We start from the raw sequence: 20,177 nt of genomic DNA on the forward strand, positions 1-20,177 counted from the left end.
AGAACACTCGCACGCGAACCTTCAAACCGGGCGATTGGGTACTTCGCAAGGTATTCCAGAATACCAAGGAGGCAGGGGCTGGCAAGTTAGCCCCGAATTGGGAAGGACCCTACTTGGTCACCAAGGTGATCGGACATGGAGCCTATAGGCTACAAGCATCAGACGGGCGTGAAATCAACAACAGTTGGAACGCCCTACATCTCAAGCAGTACCACGCTTGACCCTAAACTCTACAAATTTCACTTTATTTCAATAAGGTCTTCCGAGACCCATATCATCTTCTACAATTACTGACCTTTCTATGCAGGTCAGAACTACATTCGGGCTTGATCCCTCTTAAGGGTATGTAGGCAGCTCTAAGGAGCGCAGCCCCCCCACCCCTTCAACCAACCATTTCTCACTTAACCAAGGAAAGAGTTTGAGCACACATCACATGGGTTTCAAACCTTAGGAAATCTTAGATCGCATACCAAGTGAACCTTACGCCAAACCATTGAAAATATGATCTTCCAATTTATAAACTTCAGACATATGTCGGATAAAGCATCAAAGAGCGAACCCCCTGATCGGGCCGGATATACCGGAAAATGACATGTCCTACAAATACCAAGTCCAAATCCAGCCAATAGAGACTAGACTCAAACTAGGGGAGAAAAGTAGATAATATCAAGTTCGAAGAGCCTAATTACTATTACATAACCAAATAGAAATTGTTTGAATGAAGTTTCAACTACAAATAAGTCTAGTCTTCGCTCCCGTCGCCCTCGCCGTCAGTAGTGGCATCAACCACTCCCACTCCTTCAGCTCGATCACGTAGCACATCCTCCATCTCACGTATGCCCTTCTCTACGTTCCAGGAACCCGCTTTCCCTTCCTTGAACTCTTTCATCATCTCGCCACGGGTAAGAACGACCGTCTGAAGATGGCTAAACTGAAGCTCCTCCTCTCGGACCTTCAAAGTCACCTCCAATTGCCCTATCTGAGACTGAAGGGCAGAAATCAGGTGACTCTTCAAGGATAGCTCGTCCCTCAGCTCCTTCTCTGCCGTTTCATAACGACCCTTCTCTTCCTCGAGTTCCTTCCGAAGGGCGTCTTGCTCTCTCAGAGCCACCTTGAGCTGGTCAGCCGCCTCTACCAGTTGCTCCTTCATGAACAGAGTATACTGATAGCCCTACATCAAACAAGCAACAAAAGAGTTCGATTATACCAAATATGAATCGTGCAAAGATAGTTATAAATATGCATATGAAAGTCAACCCTAACCATACCTGAAACGCAAGACGGGCGGCAGTGCTGGCAGAATCAACCACGCCAACCTTCAACATCCTGGTGCGGTCGTCCTCTAGCAACAGACGCTCAAAATGATCCGCACATGAATCATAGTCGGTCTGGGCTGAAGTCCCACTAGGAAGTGTGAGATGGATAGAGCCATCGGAGTAGTCCGGGACCTCAAAAGGCGCTGCTTTCTTCTTCCTCTTTGACCGCCCCGACGGTTCAACTACTTGGACGTCGGATTCACTAACGGGCTCACTACCCGAACCGCCCTTCTTGCCCCTGCCGGACGCTTTCTTCTTCTCCCGCATCTTCAAGTAAGTTTCATAGCTATCCTTTTCTGGAAGAAGATTCATCTTAGGGTGCGACATCACGTAGTCTGCATAAGCCCGTTCATCCAAAGTCAAGTCGTGTAGAGCCGGGTGAAAACTGCCGCTATGCCCTAAAATCTCCGAGGCCCAAATAGACAAGATAAGCTCGGAGTGAGCACTAGTTGAAGGAAAAACAATACCTTCTGGACCAGGAGGGACGGAACTCCACAAAGTAGTCTGTCTTAAACTCTCTTCTCCCAAGATAACACTCCAATGCCTCTTGTCGCTAGGAAATATGGTGAAACGTGCACTTCTTTTCTCCAAATTTCTATTACTCACCGGCCAAGGAACGGTGAGACGTCCTACAAAACAAACCAACAAAGAAAAAATGTCAAGTTAGAAGAAATTTAAACCATAATGACCCGATCAACCCAAAAATACTCACGGGCATTACACCAAGCTGATGGAATATCATAGTCCGTCAGGTCGCCAAGGGCATCATAGTTCATAAAAAAATATTTATGTTTCCAGGCCGAACCAGAATCCGTAACACCACAAACCAATTCGGGAAGCTTTTTTCCCCGGGATAACTGGTATCGCCCTCTCTCCGTGTTATTTTCTTGAACCGTGTAAGTAGACAACACATCTTCAAGATCGACCTTGAAGCCCTTCAGTTCTCCAAAAGCTTGCATACCCATCAACACTCGCCAGACATTAGGCATGAGTTGACCCGGCGAGATATGATAATAATGCAAGAACTCTAGGACCAAGCGGGGAAGAGGAAGTCGTAGACCCTCTTTGAAGGTCTTCTCATACATACACACCCAACCCGCAACACTATGATCCGCCCTAAGGGCCGTACCAGGTGCGTGAAGGCTAACCCATTTAGGTATGTTGTATAATATTCGAAGGTTATACATTTGGTTTATGTTGGTGAATTTTGAGGGATGGTTCTTACCCAACAAAAATGTCTCATTAACCTTAACCCCGTAAAGTCCGTCAGCACTATTAATCCCTAAGCCCATATCTTGAGATGAATCACCCGATTCACCTCGCCAAGCCCCGATCTCCACTCCAGTAGGAATGTCTAACACGTTATCCTCATCCTCATCAACCGAATGTCGAGTCCTACTTGACGACCCGATTGATCCTTCTCGTGCACGTGACATAATAATCAAAGCCCCTAAAGTAGCAAGGATGAAGGCCATGTGAGCACGAGGACCGCCCCAACCCAATCAAGTAGTGTAAAGGATAATAAGAATGCATTTTTACAAGGGTGATTCACTCAAATAAACAGGTACGACTCCATTACCCAACATCATCTTCAATTTTATAAGAGCATGCTTGACCTTTACACTACCATGAATATTGTGATAATTATTGACCGTGTCGCCCAAATGAGGTTTAGCTTTCACTTTTCATATTTGAAAGTCATCAACCGAATCACCCCCATCGGGGCTTATCATTTGTTATCATACATTTAAAGTGTTGGCTATGTTATCCCTTTGCCCTTATTTTAGTTTCTATATGTTAAGCATGTAGATCACATTGCCTCTATTAACCCCATGGGGCTAAGTCCTAATTTGTTACGCATAAGGGTATCGCCCCTATCACCCTGTTGGGCCCGATTTATAAGTTTCTATGCATAAAAGTTATTGCCCCTATCACCCCCATGGGGCCAAGTTTTAATCATTTATGCAAAAGGGCTATTACACCTATTGCCCCGTTGGGCTTAAATCAAAAATACTCAACCACAAAGGCCATTGCCCCCAACACCCTGATTGGGTCGGGTCATAAAAATTCATAAGCAAGAGTTATTGCCCCTATCGCCCCGATGGGCACAAGTCAATCTTCAAAATTATTAACAAATAAATTAGTATATTTGAAAATAAATTAGAAGAATAAGTGTCATAGTTCGTCTTACCTTTCTTTGTAGCAGGGCCAGCAGAGAAATTGAAATAAACGGAAGAACTAAAAAGATTGAAGTAGAAAAAATATGGAAATTGAAAAGCATGGATAGATTAGCATGACAAGTTATTCTAATTATTGATGATTACCATAATAACTTAATCTCCATATTTCACATCACTAACTCGGTCAATGTACTAAAGTTTATAGATGCTAATTTTTTTTTTAAATTATTGTATTATTTTGCAGCAAAGGAAAATCGAATGATTTCGATGATTCTATTGTGAATGACCTGAAACAAATGATCGAGGATAGCAGTCCATATGCAAAGATTTATAGAATGGCTGCTGATCATATTTCACGAGATAACTCAGTGGATGTGAAGCTTCGTCTCATAGGAAAAAGATCAAGAGATGGAAGGACATACAATATGCCAACTACAACAGAGGTGGCTACTCTTATTGTTGGAGATTTTGAGTGTATGCCTGATAAGAGAGACGTAATTGTTGAGAAGAGAAGCGGTGAACTCCAGCGCATCAATGAATTTCTTCCTGCATACCTTCATCTTCAATACCCACTTATATTCATTTATGGAGAGGACGGATTTTATCTAGATATTCCACATAATGAATCTCAATCCAGTGCTCTAGCCAAAAAGAGAAAGAAAAAAAAAGGATGAATCTCAATCCAGTGATCCCTCCAAAAAGAAGAAGAACAACGAAGAAGAGTCGGAAGAGAGCAAAAGGAATAATCTCACATTGAGGGAATTCTTAGCATTCAGAATGCAAGATAGGGAAGATGAAGGTCAACAACTTCTTCTTTCCAGACGTTTGCTTCAACAATTTATTGTCGACGGATACACCATGATGGAAACTCAAATGCTACAATGGATCCGTTACAACCAACCATCTCTTAGGTCGGAAAGATACAATAATCTTAATGATTCAAAAAATAAAGGAAACACAGACAGTTCATGTGTTGGCAAACCTCTCATTCTTCCCTCATCTTTCACCGGAGGAAAGTGGTACATGATTCAGAATTATCAAGATGCTATGGCTATTTGCAGGTGGACTGGATATCCATCATTGTTTATTACTTTCACATGTAATCCGAAATGGCCTGAGATATCGAGATTTGTTAAAAAAAGGGAACTGAGGCCGGAAGATAGGCAAGATATATCCGTTCGTATCTTCAGAATCAAACTTCGCGAACTTTTGGCTGATTTGAAGAGCGGAAAAGTGTTTGGCCAACCAACTGCACGTAAGTTATTCATATACTTTTTACAAATTAGTTTATATTGTGATCACTTACTAGGTTCATAATATTCTATTTTATTTTCGTATAGTTGTTGCAACCGTCGAATTTTAGAAGCGAGGGCTCCCTCATACTCACATCATTATTTTTATTAAGAGTGAAGCTCAGCGTTACTTGATAGAGAATATAGACGATTTCATATGTGCAGAAATTCCAAAGATAGAAGAAAATCTCGAACTAGATAACGCAGTTGCTGAATGTATGATGCACGGTCCAGACAGATTAAACTCACCTTGCATGGTGAATTCAAAGTGCTCAAAGAGATACCCGAAGGACTACACTGATCATACAAAACTTGATGATAACGGATACCCAACCTATATGAGGAGAGACACTGGAATAACCGTAGATAAAAATGGAATTTTACTTGATAATAGGTTCATTGTTCCATACAATTCATATTTAATTCTGAAGTATTGAGCTCACATCAATGTTGAGTTCTGCAATCAGGGACAATCCGTGAAGTATCTTTTTAAGTACATCAACAAGGGCAGTGACAGGATGGGTGCCAGAATAACTAAGACCAATAACGATGAAATTAGTGAGTACGTCGATTGTAGATACATTTATGCGTGCGAGGCTATGTGGAGAATATTTGAGTTCAAAATTCACCATCGGACTCCGCATATAGAACGTTTGTCTTTCCATTTGGAAGGAGAGCAAACATGTGTGTTTAGAGAAGGCGATTACATTGATAATGTGTTGGTCAAGAATACCATTGCAGAATCTCAATTTCTACAATGGATGGAAATAAATAAAACAGATCCAGATGCTCGGAAGTTGTTGTATAGTGAGTTTCCACAACATTACGTGTGGAATGTAAAAGATCAAGTATGGACCAAAAGAGACCGAGGTTTTGGCATTGGACGCATCTTCCATGTCTCCCCGTCCACCGGAAAAATATATCATCTTAGGATACTACTGAATCATGTGAGGGGTGCGACATGTTATGAGGACTTTCGAAGGGTGAATGGAGAACTAAAAGAGAGTTATAAGGAAGCATGCTATGCAATGGGTTTGTTAGATGATGATAAGGAGTACATCGAAGGAATTATTGAAGCAAGTTCATGGGATTTTGGAGATTACCTACGTCGCCACTTTACTACTTTACAGTATGTCAATGGCGGAGAGAGTGTGGGAACAAACTTGGGCGATTGCTATCAGACGACATCCTTCACACTAAGCGAAAGAGTCTTAAAAATCCAGGTAATTTTATTGTTTCTGAATTTATACAAAAGTCCGAGTTAGGTATTATTTATCATGTTTTAATAATTGAGTTTTGATTTAGTCCATTTGGGTTAAGTATATTTTGTAGGAAAATGATTTTTTCTTTTTATAAGAGTGTGAGACTTTAATTAATATAATAAATATAGATAATTTATGAATAAATTAATCTTCATAGTTGAATAAGTTAAAACAAATTACATTATACTAAAAGAGAATATGGTTTCAGTTAATGAAATATCATATTTAAATTAGATAATAATATGTGTTGTTTTGGCGCTGCAGTTTAGATTTTATTTTAATGGTTATTTTGTTTTCGTTTTTTGGAAGCAATATTGAAATGGTGTTTTCATATATATGTTGAAATGTTGAATATAAATGGCGTAGTTTATACTTTTAAATAGTGATATATATTGAGATTCAAGAATGAGTTTATTACTTCATCTATTATGTTTGTATTTTTTTTCTCCCAGATTTGCAGTTAACGAATGATCAAATAAAAAATATCACGTTGGCTGAAATTGAAAAGTTACTCATTGCTAACTCCAGCAGTCTAATTCGTTTTCCTGGCATGCCCATGCCAAATGAAACTATTATCTCTGACGCTGAAAACCCGCTCATATTGGAAGAGACATCTTACAGCATGGAAGACATGAGGGCAGAGCACGCTAAGCTATATCCATGTTTAACGGATAAGCAAAGGATGGTTTATCAGAAGATAATTAACGCAATTGATAGTGGCGAAGGTTGACTTTTCTTTCTATATGGTCACGGTGGTACAGGAAAAACATTTATCTGGAAGACTTTGTGCTCGACCTTACGTGGGAGGGTGATATTGTACTACCAGTTACCTCAAGTGGCATAGCTTCATTACTGCTTCCTAAAGGTCGGATTGCACACTCCAGATTTGGTATACCCTTAGACTGTGATGAGAACTTCATTACTGCTTCCTAAAGGTCGGATTGCACACTCCAGATTTGGTATACCCTTAAACTGTGATGAGAACTCAACATGTAGCAAGATCAAACCTGATAGTGATATGACCGGACTCCTTTTTTAACTGAAATTTTCACCAATTAACACGACTTTTATTAAATTGCGATTTTATAAAGGAAAGAAAAAACAAAAAACCTAAGAACCCTTGAAAGCACAAGAGAGCAGACTGAGGGCCGAGCCTCATTAAAACCTCTCTAAAGAAAACCCAAAGGGAAAAATCTTAGAGAGGAAAAAGAGTACTCGTCTAAGACGAAACCAACAAGAGGGAAACAAGCGGAAATAGGACCGCTTCCAGAACTCCAGCCTAACCATCGTCCTGAAGCAGACTCGGCTCGTTCCCCTAACCAAAAAATGCAGACCAAGACCACAGAGAGCAAAGAAGAAAAGACCATCTCCAAAAAGAGAAGAAAAAACAAAAACCAAAAAACGAAGTAGATCAGACTCAACAAAAAACTAAAACAGCAGCAAAACAAACCAAAAGGCAGCTCCACCATCATCAACGAAGGAAACGGCGGAAGCAAAGACCAAACCAAAGATCTTGCCAGAAAACTCCTGTCGCTGTCTAAAACAAAACCACGACGCAACCAACGGAATCCGACTCCATATGACCCAGTATCTAGCGCACCAGAAAACTGAAAAAGACCATATGGAACATTCCCACATAACAACCACCAAAGCAAGCCATCAGCGCATACGAGTATGATGTGAGTTGCCATATCAAGCCGCACAGCATCCTTAATCTCCTCAATAGCATAAGGCCACCAGCCTTCATCTCTACTATAGTTAGCCATAATATCAGCAACTTTGTTTCCTTCCCGATAAATGTGAGAAATCTGAAGATTAAAATCAGGAAGGAGACAAAGAACCTTACGCCATAACGCAATGAAACGCCAAGGCACCGCAGTAGAACGCTCCTCAAGCAGATGAACAATGTACATAGAATCAGACTCAACCCATAAATGAAGCCATCCCCGATCATGAGCAATGAGAATGGCTTTGATAACCGTAAGAAGCTTCGCTTCAAAGGCAAAACCAATGCCACCCTTATAATGAAAACAACCACGGACCCAATTAAAGTTATCACGGAAGACTCCACCAGCCACAATATTTCCTGGAGCACCCATCGCAGAGCCGTCCGTGTTAACTTTAATCCAAGGAGACGCTGGAGGCCACCAGTGCACGTCGATGAAATCCGAAGGAGGAGCAGCATGTGTAGCAACACCTATCGATCTGAGAATAGTATAATCTTTCCAAGAATTATTCATATGACCAAGATTAAAATTATTCTCCATATCCTTAAAAGCAACTTTGACAACATGTATGATCCGCCTTTGTTCAAAACTTTTGTTATCAAAGATGCAAGAGTTCCTCTGAGTCCAAATCGCCCATAAAATAGTGATAATGCCAGCACGCCAAAAACTGTCCAGCTGAGAACTGAACTTGTACCCCCAGGCCCTAACCAAGAAACTATGCAAATCAGCAGCATCCACAGCCTCAGATAATTGAAACCAACTCAAGAACTCGATCCAAATAGGTCTAACGCAGCCGCAAGACCATAAAACATGATCCATAGTTTCACCCGAGGAAAAACAAAAGACACAGTGATTGGGCATGATCATACCATATCTAATCAGGCGATCATAAGTAGGAAGACGATCATGAAGAATCCGCCAGCAGACTAAAGAACGTCTAACTGGAATATAATGCTTCCAAATCCAAGAGGCCCAGCTAACGCGAGAAAAACGATGACAGTGATTAGTAAACGCAAGGGCAGCAGTGACCGTGCCATGAATAGAAGGCTTCCAGTAACGAGTATCAGACTCCTCTCCAATAGGAAGCACCAAAATATCACCAACAATCTCAGGGAAAGCATTAATAAAATCCTGGGTGAAATGCCACACCCCGTCATAGAAGTAGTCAGCAACAGAATGTCTTAGCAAATCTAGGACATAATGAGGAACCCTGCATTTCTCAGAGATTCTGTAACCCAGCCAGTCATCGCACCAGAAGTTCGTGGCCGTGCCATCACCAATATAGCTGTAGGAATTCTCCACCAAATTACTCACCTCTTCCTTGAGACCAAGCCAAACAGACGAAGAGATCGAATCACATCTCACTTGGCTGAAATTATCCAAGTATCTATCCTGCAGAATCGAAAACCCGAAACTCTTGCCACATATAAGCTTCCACGCCATCTTCATCAAAAAACACTTGTTCATTAAAGAGAAGGACCGAATACCAAGCCCCCCTCCTCCTTGATGGCACAAACACGGTTCCAGCTCACCGAACAAGAAGGCGTCTTTCTAACATCACCCGTCCAGATGAAATTGCGGCATTTCTCATCCAAATCTTTCAACAAGGATCTAGGCCATTTATACACCATCATAGAGTGCGTGATATAACTCTGAATGACCGACTTAACCAGACAAAGACGACCCGCCATAGAAAGAAGTCGCCCACGCCATCTGGAAAACTTGGCTAAAATCCGATCATGAATCGGTCTGAAATAAGAAGCACGGACACGCCCATCAAAGATCGGAACTCCCAGATAAGTAAAGGGTGCCACACCCTTCACAAAGTTCAATTCTCTCAGAATTGAACACCGAGTCACAGCATGAACTTTAGCAAAAAAATAAATATGAGACTTATCACTGCTACAAGTTTGCCCAGAAATCCAACTATAGTAGTCAAGAATCTTCTTAATCGTCCTCGCATTCAAGACGTCTCCAATAAATAGCGCTCGAGGATCAATTCAATCTTCACCGATTCAACAACATAAGCTGAAACGCTGCCAAATTTGTTACTCAGTTAAACCAAGCCTCCCCAAAGTTTGAATCGAAAAAGAGAATCACAAAGCCAAAATCAGTCACTGCTGATTACATACATTCTCTTAGACCTTAGGCAAATATTATATATCCAAAGCCTAGGTAAAACTGACTGCAAAAAACTTGTTCTTTGTGGTTTAGTTGGCAAATTTTCAAACCTCCCTTCAACCAACCGAATTGAGTGTTTATGTTGAAAAGGAGTTCCGACCAGTGTTCTGTCTCCGTGAGGTCTTAGTGCCCAGTGTGCGCTAGGAGTGAGAAATCTAACCAGGTGTGTTTGTACTGAAGATAGGATCTCCAGTCATCTCCGTTTGTGTGCACCACCCGCAAGTACACGTTCAGGTTTGTTGTGCACTAGCATCGATTTGTAGTGCACCCGTAAGCACTTGCCCAGTGAAGTTGTTGGTCTGATCAACCGACCGTAGATGTAGGAAGTGTTTTCCGAACCACGTAAAAATCTCTGTGTTATTTACAGCTTTCAGTACTTACATTCTTACTTGCGCTCTTATTTTCTTACATTGAAAACTGATTAATTGCAAAGAGAAACTTAACGACTGACAACGTGTTTAATTACATAGGCTATTTTGAAACAAAGTTTTCCGCTGCGTGTGTTATCAGTCTAACTGATCTATCTTCTGATAGTCAGTAAGATTCATAACATATCTCTGTTTATCAAACTCAACTGAAGCCTTACATGTATCAGTTAAAGTCTTTGACTTAACTGATAACTCCTTACTGAAGAGTATTCAGTATCAGTTGTCAACCCTGTTTTAACAAAACTCTTTTCAGTAAACAGGTTGAGTCAGTTTGTGTTTGAAGTTTCGTTTTTAACTCAGATAAAAATAGCCTATAGGTGTATTCCCCTCCCCCCCATACACCTATTCGAGACCCTCCGGACCTAACAATTGGTATCAGAGCAGGCTGTTCGCAAGAACAATTTTGCTTTAATGAGGTTCTACAGAACTAGATGCTTTTCCTCAAAGGTCTCGAAAACCTTTCTTTTTCAAAAAGTGCTTACTGCTTTTCTTATCTGTTGTTTTCTCTTTTCTCTTTTCAATGGAAACTAACCACAGCAGAGTATCCTCACTACCTATGTTTAGTATTGAAAAGTACGATATATGGAAGTTTCGACTTGAAAGCTTCCTCACTGCCCAACATTGCCGAATGTGGGAAGTCATCACCAAAGGACCCATCATCATCACGGAGGTGATCAAAAGGGTTCCTCTAGACACATCTAGAGATCCTTTTAATGAAGTCCAGATCAAGTCAAAGGCTGACTTCACTACAGAAGAAAGGAAACAAGATGAGCTCGACAACCTCGCCAAAAGCATCATCTCTGGCACAGTTCCAGACAAGCACGTCACTAAGATCATCAAGTGTATGACTGCAAAGGAGATGTGGGACATTCTTGAAGGAATGTGCATCGGATCCGAGGAGATAAAGGAGAACAAGTTATCAATAGCTTGTCAAAAATTCGACTCCTTCCTCATGCTCAAAAATGAATCTGTCAACGAGATGGAACTCAAATTCAACCAGATCCTGAACAAAGTTCAATCCATCTCGAAGGACAAGTACACTCAACGAGAGATCAACCTAAAGATTCTACGAGCACTTCCGCGAGAAGATTGGCAGATCTACTCAGTCGCTCATCAGAACAAGCTAGGATTCAATCGGCTCCCAACGAACAAGCTTTTCTCTGATCTTGTGGCGAATGAGTTCGACATTCAGAAAAATCTTGAAATAAAGAAGGCTGGAGGATCAGATGAAGATGCTCCATCAACCTCAAAATGAGCAGCGCTGAAAGTTTCAGCAAAAGAAAACAAGAAGCAGTCAAAAGAACCAGCGAAACTCAAACCAGAAGACTTCTTCAATCAATATGCTCTATTGACTGAAAGATTCAACAAGATGGAGTCTAAGTTCCGCAAGTACAGGAAGTTCCACAAGCAGCACTACAAAGAAAAAGAAAGATAAAGCAAGTCCAGATATTCCACTGACAGAATTGGAGAAAGAAAATCGACCGCTATTGATCTAAAAGATGTGGAATGCTTTGGATGCAAGAAGAAAGGGTACTATCGATCTGAATGCCCTGAAGTGTCGCAGTCTGAGCGCAAAGAAATGAAAGCCAGGAGAGAACGTAAATATGCGAAGAAGAAAGCGATGGCTGCTGACGATGCAGGATCTTCCGAATATGCATCAGAATCATCTGCCTTCAACTCCACCAGCTCAGATGATGAGAGCCAAGCCCTCATGGCCAACGACACCGAAAGTGTTGTCGACAATAGCTATAACAACGGAATGAATGGGCCAAAGGTAAACTCTTACTCAAAAACTCCTTATACTGATAACTCCTTGGTGTTTACAGGAGACCACTCAGAATTTGGAGATAGCTCAGTCGATGAAACTGAAGAGTACGATCAGCTCATGACTGATCATTGCCAGTTAAGGAAAATGTTCGAAGATCTTCTCATGCAGAATGAGAAAATGGAAAAGAAGATCAATGAAGAACGAATCAAGAATTAGACGATCATCTACTTTCCAGATGAAACCTGTCTTGATGGACTGATCATGGAGAACAGTCGACTAGAAGAAAAGCTCAGAATTTCTACATCAGAATGTGATAGAGCATCTCATGAAATCAAGAGGCTCAATCACAAATTGGAGGAAACAGTCAAAGATTGTATGATGAAGTCTTCCATGATGACTAACTTTCCTTCAAAAGCTCTAGTGGAAAGCAACGGAGGAAAGATGGCTCCTGCCGATAAAGGAAATAATATCATGATCAAGGAAGCAACTGACACTTTTGAAGACAACACTTCAGAAGAGTCTAGGGATCATGATATGGAAAAAATTCGGAAGCGAAAACTGATGGAAAGAAGAAATGTTCCTCCTCCTCAAAGCTACAGACGAGCTAAGGAAGCCCCCAACCAGTTCATCCTTCTAAGAAGACTGGAAAGCAGATTTCAGTCAAAAATTGGGAAAGGAACATCGGGACTGAAACAGAGTCTTCCTCACAGTCCAGGGGGAAGAACAACAGAAGCAATCAGAAACTGAAACCAGTTCAGTTTCGAAGAGAACAACAACTATGAAGACAAAGATATGATAATTCCAGACGAGCCAAAGGTCATCCACGATAGTATGCAACTAGACATCATAAGACTCATGTTCCACAACATCAGTAAAGTCTCCATCAGTCAAGGATGACTCACGTATCTCAAAGGAGATACTCAATGGAGCAGAGGAGACCTCAATACTGCACCAGGCAAAGCTTCTACAAAAGCCAGGCTCCTAAAAGGAAAGCTCAATAGAAGAAAGCTCATGTGCCAACTGAAGCACCAACCACTTCAGTCAGACAACCAGCCAAGCGCAAGAGATCAGCACCAAGACGAGTTCTGAAGCAGATATGGGTTCCAAAAAGAACAAGAGCTAACAATGAAGGACCCAAACATTGATTGGTGTTTAGCCCTATTTTGTGATGTTTTTATGGGTCTTTTTGTTGTGCATTCGAGCATGCTTCGTGTCTTTTTGCTCTATCCTTCACTTGCTCGATGTTATTTGGGTGTGCTACTGTCGTGTGCAGGAATCGAGAGTTACCGAGCGTTTGGCATCGTTTGGAGCCGTTTGGGAGTTTGAGCTCACGGCCGCTGCCGTCCCACGGTGGCCGCCGTCGAGACAGCGGCCGCGGCCCCACGGCGCGGGCCGTGCATTTCTTGGAGAGATCAGCGAAAGCCACCCACGGCGCCGCCGTGTCACGGCGGCCGCCGTCCCTGGATTTCGGCAGTTACGTTTTTCTTCATATAAAAGCCGATTTTTAGGGTTTTGAAGCCATTCTCGATCCCAGCAGCCTCCAAGCGATTTTACCTTGGTTTTCCTAGTTTTAGAGTAGTTAAAATATCAAGAAACATCTTTTGGCTTTGTGGATTAAAGATTATGTTAGCTTCCATTGCATTGGATTGAAGATTTAGATCGTACTCGCTGTAAGAACTCAGTTTATGTTTTCTATATGAGTGAATGCTAGTTTATTCCCTTCGCGTAGATTAATGTTGCTTCGAGTTTAATTGATGAATTGTTTGTTCTTTAATCTCGCCTAGATAATCGTTGTTTATGATTGATTGTTTTATCTATTGCTTCCTAGATTGCTAGTTTAGATCCCTAGGTTTATTAGTCTTCCTGCGTTCTTAATCTGCTTCCTATCTTTCGCCTAGATAGATTTATATGCTTTATTTCAATTACGCATTAGTTAATTGGAGAGAGAGTGCCAGACCCAACTATCTGATTAGAGTGTTAGGTTTATTTCCTGTTTTTCTGTGAGTAGCACGATCGAAGCCCTGCTAAGCCTTCCTTGAGAGACGACTTGAGTCACCTTACCGCCCTAGGACGACCTCGTATAAATTCGAGTCCATCCATTAGGTGTTTTTGGATGAGTCAATTGGGTACCTAAATTAACTCTTCCTTGCAGGGTAAAAATAGGAAACACAAAAAGAAGGAAGAAGTTAAAGCCTCAATTAGAACATGGTACCTGGATAGCGGCTGTTCGAAGCATATGACGGGCTACAAAGAATATCTCACTCAATATGTTGAGAAAGCTGGATCAAAAGTTGCATTCGGAGACAACTCAATCGGCGAAACAAAAGGCTACGGTGTACTCGATATGGGTAACGCCAGTTTCAGTAATGTTAGCTATGTTTCTGGACTAAAACATAATTTGTTGTTTGTGAGTCAATTTTGGTACAACGGATTCGCAGTGAAGATCAAGAAAGATGAATTCACTGTTAGAAACAGTCAGAAGAAGGTGGTTCTGAGAGGGATCAGACAAGGAAGTCTCTACGTCGTTTCATGGGAAGATAGCCCTCCGAAAACATGTCTCATCAGCAAAAGCAACTCGGAGCTCAACTGGCTGTGGCACATAAGACTCAACCACCTCAACTTCAAAACGATCAACAAGCTTGCTAAGCATCAACTGGTAGAGGGCTTACCCTCTATTGTGTTCCAGAAGAAGCAAGAATGTGAAACATGTCAAAGAGGAAAGCAAACAAGGACGTCATTCAAGTCAAAAACATGACACTCATCTGGAAGAATTCTTCAACTACTTCACATGGATCTGTTTGGCCCAATCTCTCCCAGAAGTTACAACGGTAGGAAATATACCTTAGTTGTTGTGGATGACTTTTCTCGATATACTTGGGTCATATTTCTCTACAACAAGAGAGAGACACTGCTGGAATTGCCAAAGCTGCTGAGAAGACTTAGCGTTGAAAAGGAAGTCAACATCATCAGCATCAGATCAGATCGAGGGACTGAATTCCTCAATCCTGTCATTCGTGACTACTGCGAAGAACGAGAAATCAGTCATCAGACTTCTGCAACAAGAACTCCTCAGCAAAACGGAGTAGCAGAAAGAAGAAACCGGTCTTTGAAGGAAGCAGCAAGGACAATGCTAGCCGAATTAAAACTCCCTTTGAAGTTTTGGGCTGAAGCAGTCAACAATGCATGCAACACGCAAAATCGCTCCTTCCTCACTCACAGACATGGGAAAACTCCATACGAGCTATGGAAGAACATGAAGCCTTCAATCTCATACTTTCATGCTTTCGGTTCTCGGTGTTTCATTCACAACAATGATAAAAGGAAGTTAAACACTTTTGATAGCAAGGCTGATCCAGGAATCTTTCTTGGATACTCTGGAATTGAACGATCCAGCAAAGCCTATCGAGTGTTTAATTCTCAAACTCTTTATGTGGAAGAAACACCACATATTATTTTTGACGAGTCTATTAATAATTTCAGGATTCAGGAAACTGAATGAAGTGCTGAGAACACTGAAGTTTTCGAAACTGAAATGAAAAGCACCGAACCCTCTACAGTTTTGGTATGGAGACCTGGAAAAAAAGAGGATACTGAAAAGCTTCAGTATCAGAAGATCATTCAAAGGTCAGAAGATCCGACTGGAGCTAATACAGATGGCATCAGTCAAGGGGGAACTCCGACAGTCGAAGAACTAGTTGAACTTGCTGAAGCAACACCAGTTCAACACTCCCCTGCTCGAGAAACTGCTGAAGGACTCAGAACCATTCTGACTGAAGAACCTCCACCCTCGCCAGAAGATATCAAGAAGTATCGAAGATGGTTTGAACTCCATTCAAAGGAGAACATCATCGGAGAACCATCAGACGGTGTGAAGACTCCAAGATCGATGTGCAACCTCGTCTTCGACATCAACCAAAACTGCATCAACGAAGATAAGAACTTCAGCTATTTTTTATCATCTACAGAGCCCGAGGATATTGAAGAAGCTCTGAAGTCCACTCAATGGGTCATCGCAATGCAAGAAGAACTCAATGAATTCAATCGGAATTCAGTTTGGGAACTTGTAGATCGACCAGACGATGCAAAAGTGATTGGTTTGAAATAGATTTTCAAAATAAGAAAGACGAAGAAGGTCATGTGGTGAGAAACAAAGCAAGGCTAGTAGCCAAAGGGTACAATCAAGAAGAAGGAATCGACTACGATGAAACCTTTGCCCCTATTGCAAGACTAGAAGCAGTCAGACTCTTCTTAACCTTTGCCGCTCTCAAAGGATTCAAAGTACACCAAATGGATGTGAAGTGTGCATTTCTCAATGGAGTGCTCACTGGTGAAGTCTTTGTGGAACAACCTCCGGGTTTTGAGGTTGCTGGACCAGAAAAGGTGTACAAGCTGAAGAAAGCGCTCTATGGATTGAAACAAGCTCCAAGAGCATGGTATGATACGCTTTCTGAGTATCTGGTAGAACAAGGATTCAAGAAATGATCTGTTGACAGAACCTTGTTCACTCTAAAAGAAGGAGAAGATCTCCTACTTGTTCAAATTTATGTCGATGACATAATCTTCGAATTCAAATCCGAACGCATGTGCAAGAAGTTTGCTGATATTATGACTAAGAAGTTTCAGATGTCCATGATGAGAGAAATGAATTTCTTTCTTGGACTACAAATCAAGCAGACTAGCGAAGAAATACTGATTAATCAGTCGAAGTACGCCAAGGAACTGATCACCAAGTTCGGTATTCAGCACATGAAATCAGTCAAGATTCCAATGAACACAAACTGGAAGGTAGATCCAGGATCGGAAGGAAAATCTGTATCTTCAACCAAATACAGAGAAATCATTGGGTCATTACTGTATTTGACTGCCAGCAGACCAGATATCGCGTATGCAGTCGGGGTTTGTGCAAGATATCAGTCAGATCCAAAGGAAGTTCATATGGATGCAGCAAAACGAATTTTGTGATATCTCAAAGGCACACCCAACTTAGGATTGTGGTATCCAGCTGACGACGGCTTAAAGCTCACCGGATATTCAGTCTCAGATTTTGCAGGATGCAAAATTGATCGCAAATCAACTTCGAGAACTTGTCAATTCCTAGGCAGCAAACTTATCTCGTGGTTTTCAATGAAACAGACTTCAGTCGCCACTTCCACAACTGAAGCTGAATATGTTGCTGCGGGAAGCTGCTGTTCACAACTCCTATGGCTAGTCCAACAACTGAAGGACTATAGGATCGAAGAAAAGGAAGTCCCAATCTATTACGATAGCTCCAGTGCTTTTGCAATCTCACAGAATCCAGTTCATCACATAAGAGTAAAGCATATTGAAATCCGACATCACTTCATTCGTGATCATGTGGAAAAGAAGAATGTCTCTGTTGAATGGATTCCGACCGTAGTTCAGAGAGCAGACTTGCTGACCAAAGCTCTTCCTGAAGATAGGTTCAACGATCTTTGTGGAAGGATCGACCTCATCAACCTTGAAGAATGATGCTATGTTTGAAGATCTCAATTGCAGTCATGATGACTGTTGCTCAGCCAACTGGTGCCCCTCAACTGCTGACGTGGTAGTCAAAGAAGATGAGTCTTCATCTGAAGGGGAACTTATTCTAATAAGTCAACCAGAAACAGTGGTATCGACTGACTACAATGTTCAGTCGATCAGTAAGTATCTTCAACTTACCCTGTGAAAATCAGTTAATTCAGTTATGAGTTTTTTATTGTCTTCAAAAATCTTTCTCTAACTGATTAGTTTGTTTCAAAATCTTTAACTGATTGTTGGAAAATGAAATATCCGTGAAGGACAAGTACTTTTAAGAGGATTTAAAAATTGCTTTAACTTGTCCTGATTCTTTACTCAAAATATTTCCAACCTTTTTGCCTCTGAAATGAAAATCTTGAAAATCTCATTGATTTGACTAAATGCAATGGTTTTTCTTACCTTTTGAAGCTTCCGTCCTCTGCAGTGACGGCGGACGTGAAATTTTTCTTCAAAAAAAATTTAGGCACCTTTTTCGAAAAGCTTTTTCATCTTCTTTCTTGGTAATATAGTCTATATATGCCTCGATGTCTTCACTTGTTTTCTTCATCAACTAACATCTCTCCACAGACTTCTTTGTGAGAATTTCAATCTTTCAAAAGTTGCAGAAGAATTTTGTTCCAACAAAAGAGAGTTCAATGACAACGAAGTCATGGAGTGGGAGAATGACGCTCACACACTTGGTCTTCACAGGACCCTTCCATTAGATCTCAACGTCTCTCCGACGTCAAGTCTGTTTCTACCCTCACTTATATCCAGCGACAAGAGTGTCTTCCATCCTAATACATGGCACCAAGAAGCTTCTAAGCTTCCGGAGGTTATCAAGCTTATTTCACATATCTTGGTCACCTCCATGGCATGCAACAACAACGAGCTCTCTCTCGTTGTCTACCGGCATCACCAGACATGGTCCTTTCTTCAAACACCTAGTGCCAGTAAATCGACAGTGTTAGTCCTCACGACTGTCACTGATTCAATTTTTCCTTCTCACACCCTTCTCCCGTACTCTCCCTCTTTCTCCACCCTCGTCCTCTTTCTCTTCTTCTTAAGCCTCTCTTTCTCCCTCTAAGGCAGCCTTCTTCATCTCTAAGGCAACCTCCTTCATCTTTCCGTCTCCCTCATCTTCTCGACCTCCTTCACTTCTCTGTCTTCCTTCTCATCCCTCATCCCACTGGCGTCTTCCTCTTCTGCATCTCTGGACTCATCCTCTTCTCAAATCCTCTCACGAGTTTCTGAGACTAGGAGTTGGGTACCATCTGATAATAACTTCCATCATCAGCTCTCTTTTTGATGTTGCCAAAAAGGGGGAAAATAGAAGTCAGAGAAAAACCTTCTCAAAGGTAGTTCCCTGCATCTTCTCGAAAGACTGAAGATGGTAAAGTAAAAGGATCACCAGAAGTTTTAAGGATGACGTTCCAGTAAGACCTCAAGTCAATGAAAAATAAGTGTGAAAGGAACAAGCTTATGAACATGAAGACGAAGATGAAGATCAAGAAGTTCAAGGCGCAGACAAGCAGACTGCTGGAGTCCATGGGTTTCCCTATATGTTTTTCTTTGTTGTTTTTACTCCCTTGTATGTCTTGCTCTGTACCTCAACTGATTTCTCATCAGTTATTTTAAATGAAAAGAACTTATTTTTTATCTCAACCTGAAGACAATAACTCTTTGTCCAGGCTCTGATTAATGTTTTTCAGTTTTGTCTTCGTTCAGTTTCTTTGAACTGTTGTGTTCTTCCTTCAAAGTGCAAGTTTTAGGTTCTAATGTTAAGGGGGAATAGTATTCACCCTGTTTAATAACTTGTGCTTTCAGTTCAGTCTTTTTCTTGCTTAGAACTATTGTGTGGTTTTGGCATCATCAAAAATGGGGAAATTGTTGGGAACTAAATGAAATATCCTAATCCTAGTTTTGATGATACCAAAATCAATAGGTTTCAATTGTAATAGACTAGAACTGTTCGAACTCAAGTGTTAGAGTTCTTTATCTAGTTTAGGTGTTGTTCTGAAGACTGAAGACTGAAGACTAAAGATGCCGACTGAAGTAACGAATAAGGCAAAGTCAAATATTGGTATTTGACTTATCAGTCGAAGGATCGGTTTCGACTGATTACTTAATGCGTGCCACGTGGATTCAGCGGACTGATACTAATGTCAAGTATCAGTTAAACATTCTTCCTCGGACTGAACCTCCAACGTTCAAAGGAAGCCATGCACTCCAGAAGTATAGCCGCATTAAATGCAGAGATCTCAGGATCGTCCTTTCTCTGTAGAGGCCATTCCTTTTGGTGATTACCTTTTCAGAGATGTCGCATCTCCTGCTCTTCAAAGTAGTCGTTCTCACCAAACAAGGAACCTCGAAGATTGAAGCCTCAGCCCAAGTTTAAATTCTCTAACGGAAGAAATCTTGAAGACCATCTCCGCCAACGGATCTATTCAAGACGTCTCCAATAAATAGCGCTCGAGGATCACTTCAATCTTCACCGATTCAA

General features: G+C 41.3%; 2 protein-coding genes across 3 annotated transcripts; one reads left to right on the forward strand and one right to left on the reverse strand.

Annotated features, from left to right (window-relative positions):
• Window positions 1-537: 537 nt before the first annotated feature.
• Window positions 538-2,329, reverse strand: LOC131024465 (uncharacterized). 2 transcript variants are annotated; one of them, XM_057953972.1, is made up of 3 exons: window positions 1,784-2,329; window positions 1,269-1,651; window positions 538-1,171 (listed from the first exon to the last, which is right to left on the reverse strand). In XM_057953972.1, exons 2-3 carry the CDS (start codon window positions 1,641-1,643, stop codon window positions 743-745), a joined length of 804 nt encoding a protein of 267 aa, XP_057809955.1. In that variant the 5' UTR covers window positions 1,644-1,651; window positions 1,784-2,329; the 3' UTR covers window positions 538-742. The 2 variants fall into 2 exon arrangements, with proteins under 2 accessions (XP_057809955.1, XP_057809956.1); XM_057953973.1 differs by having other exon boundaries at window positions 1,269-2,329.
• A 651-nt stretch (window positions 2,330-2,980) lies between these two features.
• Window positions 2,981-6,780, forward strand: LOC131025943 (uncharacterized). The gene is made up of 7 exons (XM_057955721.1): window positions 2,981-2,985; window positions 3,741-3,990; window positions 4,142-4,515; window positions 4,558-4,751; window positions 4,954-5,150; window positions 5,256-6,011; window positions 6,511-6,780. Exons 1-7 carry the CDS (start codon window positions 2,981-2,983, stop codon window positions 6,778-6,780), a joined length of 2,046 nt encoding a protein of 681 aa, XP_057811704.1.
• The last annotated feature ends 13,397 nt before the right edge of the window (window positions 6,781-20,177 follow it).

This window comes from Salvia miltiorrhiza, chromosome 5, assembly GCF_028751815.1.
Source record: "Salvia miltiorrhiza cultivar Shanhuang (shh) chromosome 5, IMPLAD_Smil_shh, whole genome shotgun sequence".
In the NCBI taxonomy this organism is placed as follows: Eukaryota; Viridiplantae; Streptophyta; class Magnoliopsida; order Lamiales; family Lamiaceae; genus Salvia; species Salvia miltiorrhiza.

What these genes read in the sequence shown, in the direction of transcription:
- LOC131024465 (XM_057953972.1), bottom strand. Translation starts at nt 1,643, where the DNA reads ATGTCGCACCCTAAGATGAATCTTCTTCCAGAAAAGGATAGCTATGAA. An exon ending in CCGCCCGTCTTGCGTTTCAG is followed by an intron (nt 1,172 to 1,268) that starts GTATGGTTAGGG and finishes TGTTTGATGTAG; the next exon opens with GGCTATCAGTATACTCTGTT.
- LOC131025943 (XM_057955721.1), top strand. An exon ending in GTATGCCTGATAAGAGAGAC is followed by an intron (nt 3,991 to 4,141) that starts GTAATTGTTGAG and finishes CCAGTGCTCTAG; the next exon opens with CCAAAAAGAGAAAGAAAAAA. An exon ending in GGAGAGACACTGGAATAACC is followed by an intron (nt 5,151 to 5,255) that starts GTAGATAAAAAT and finishes TTCTGCAATCAG; the next exon opens with GGACAATCCGTGAAGTATCT.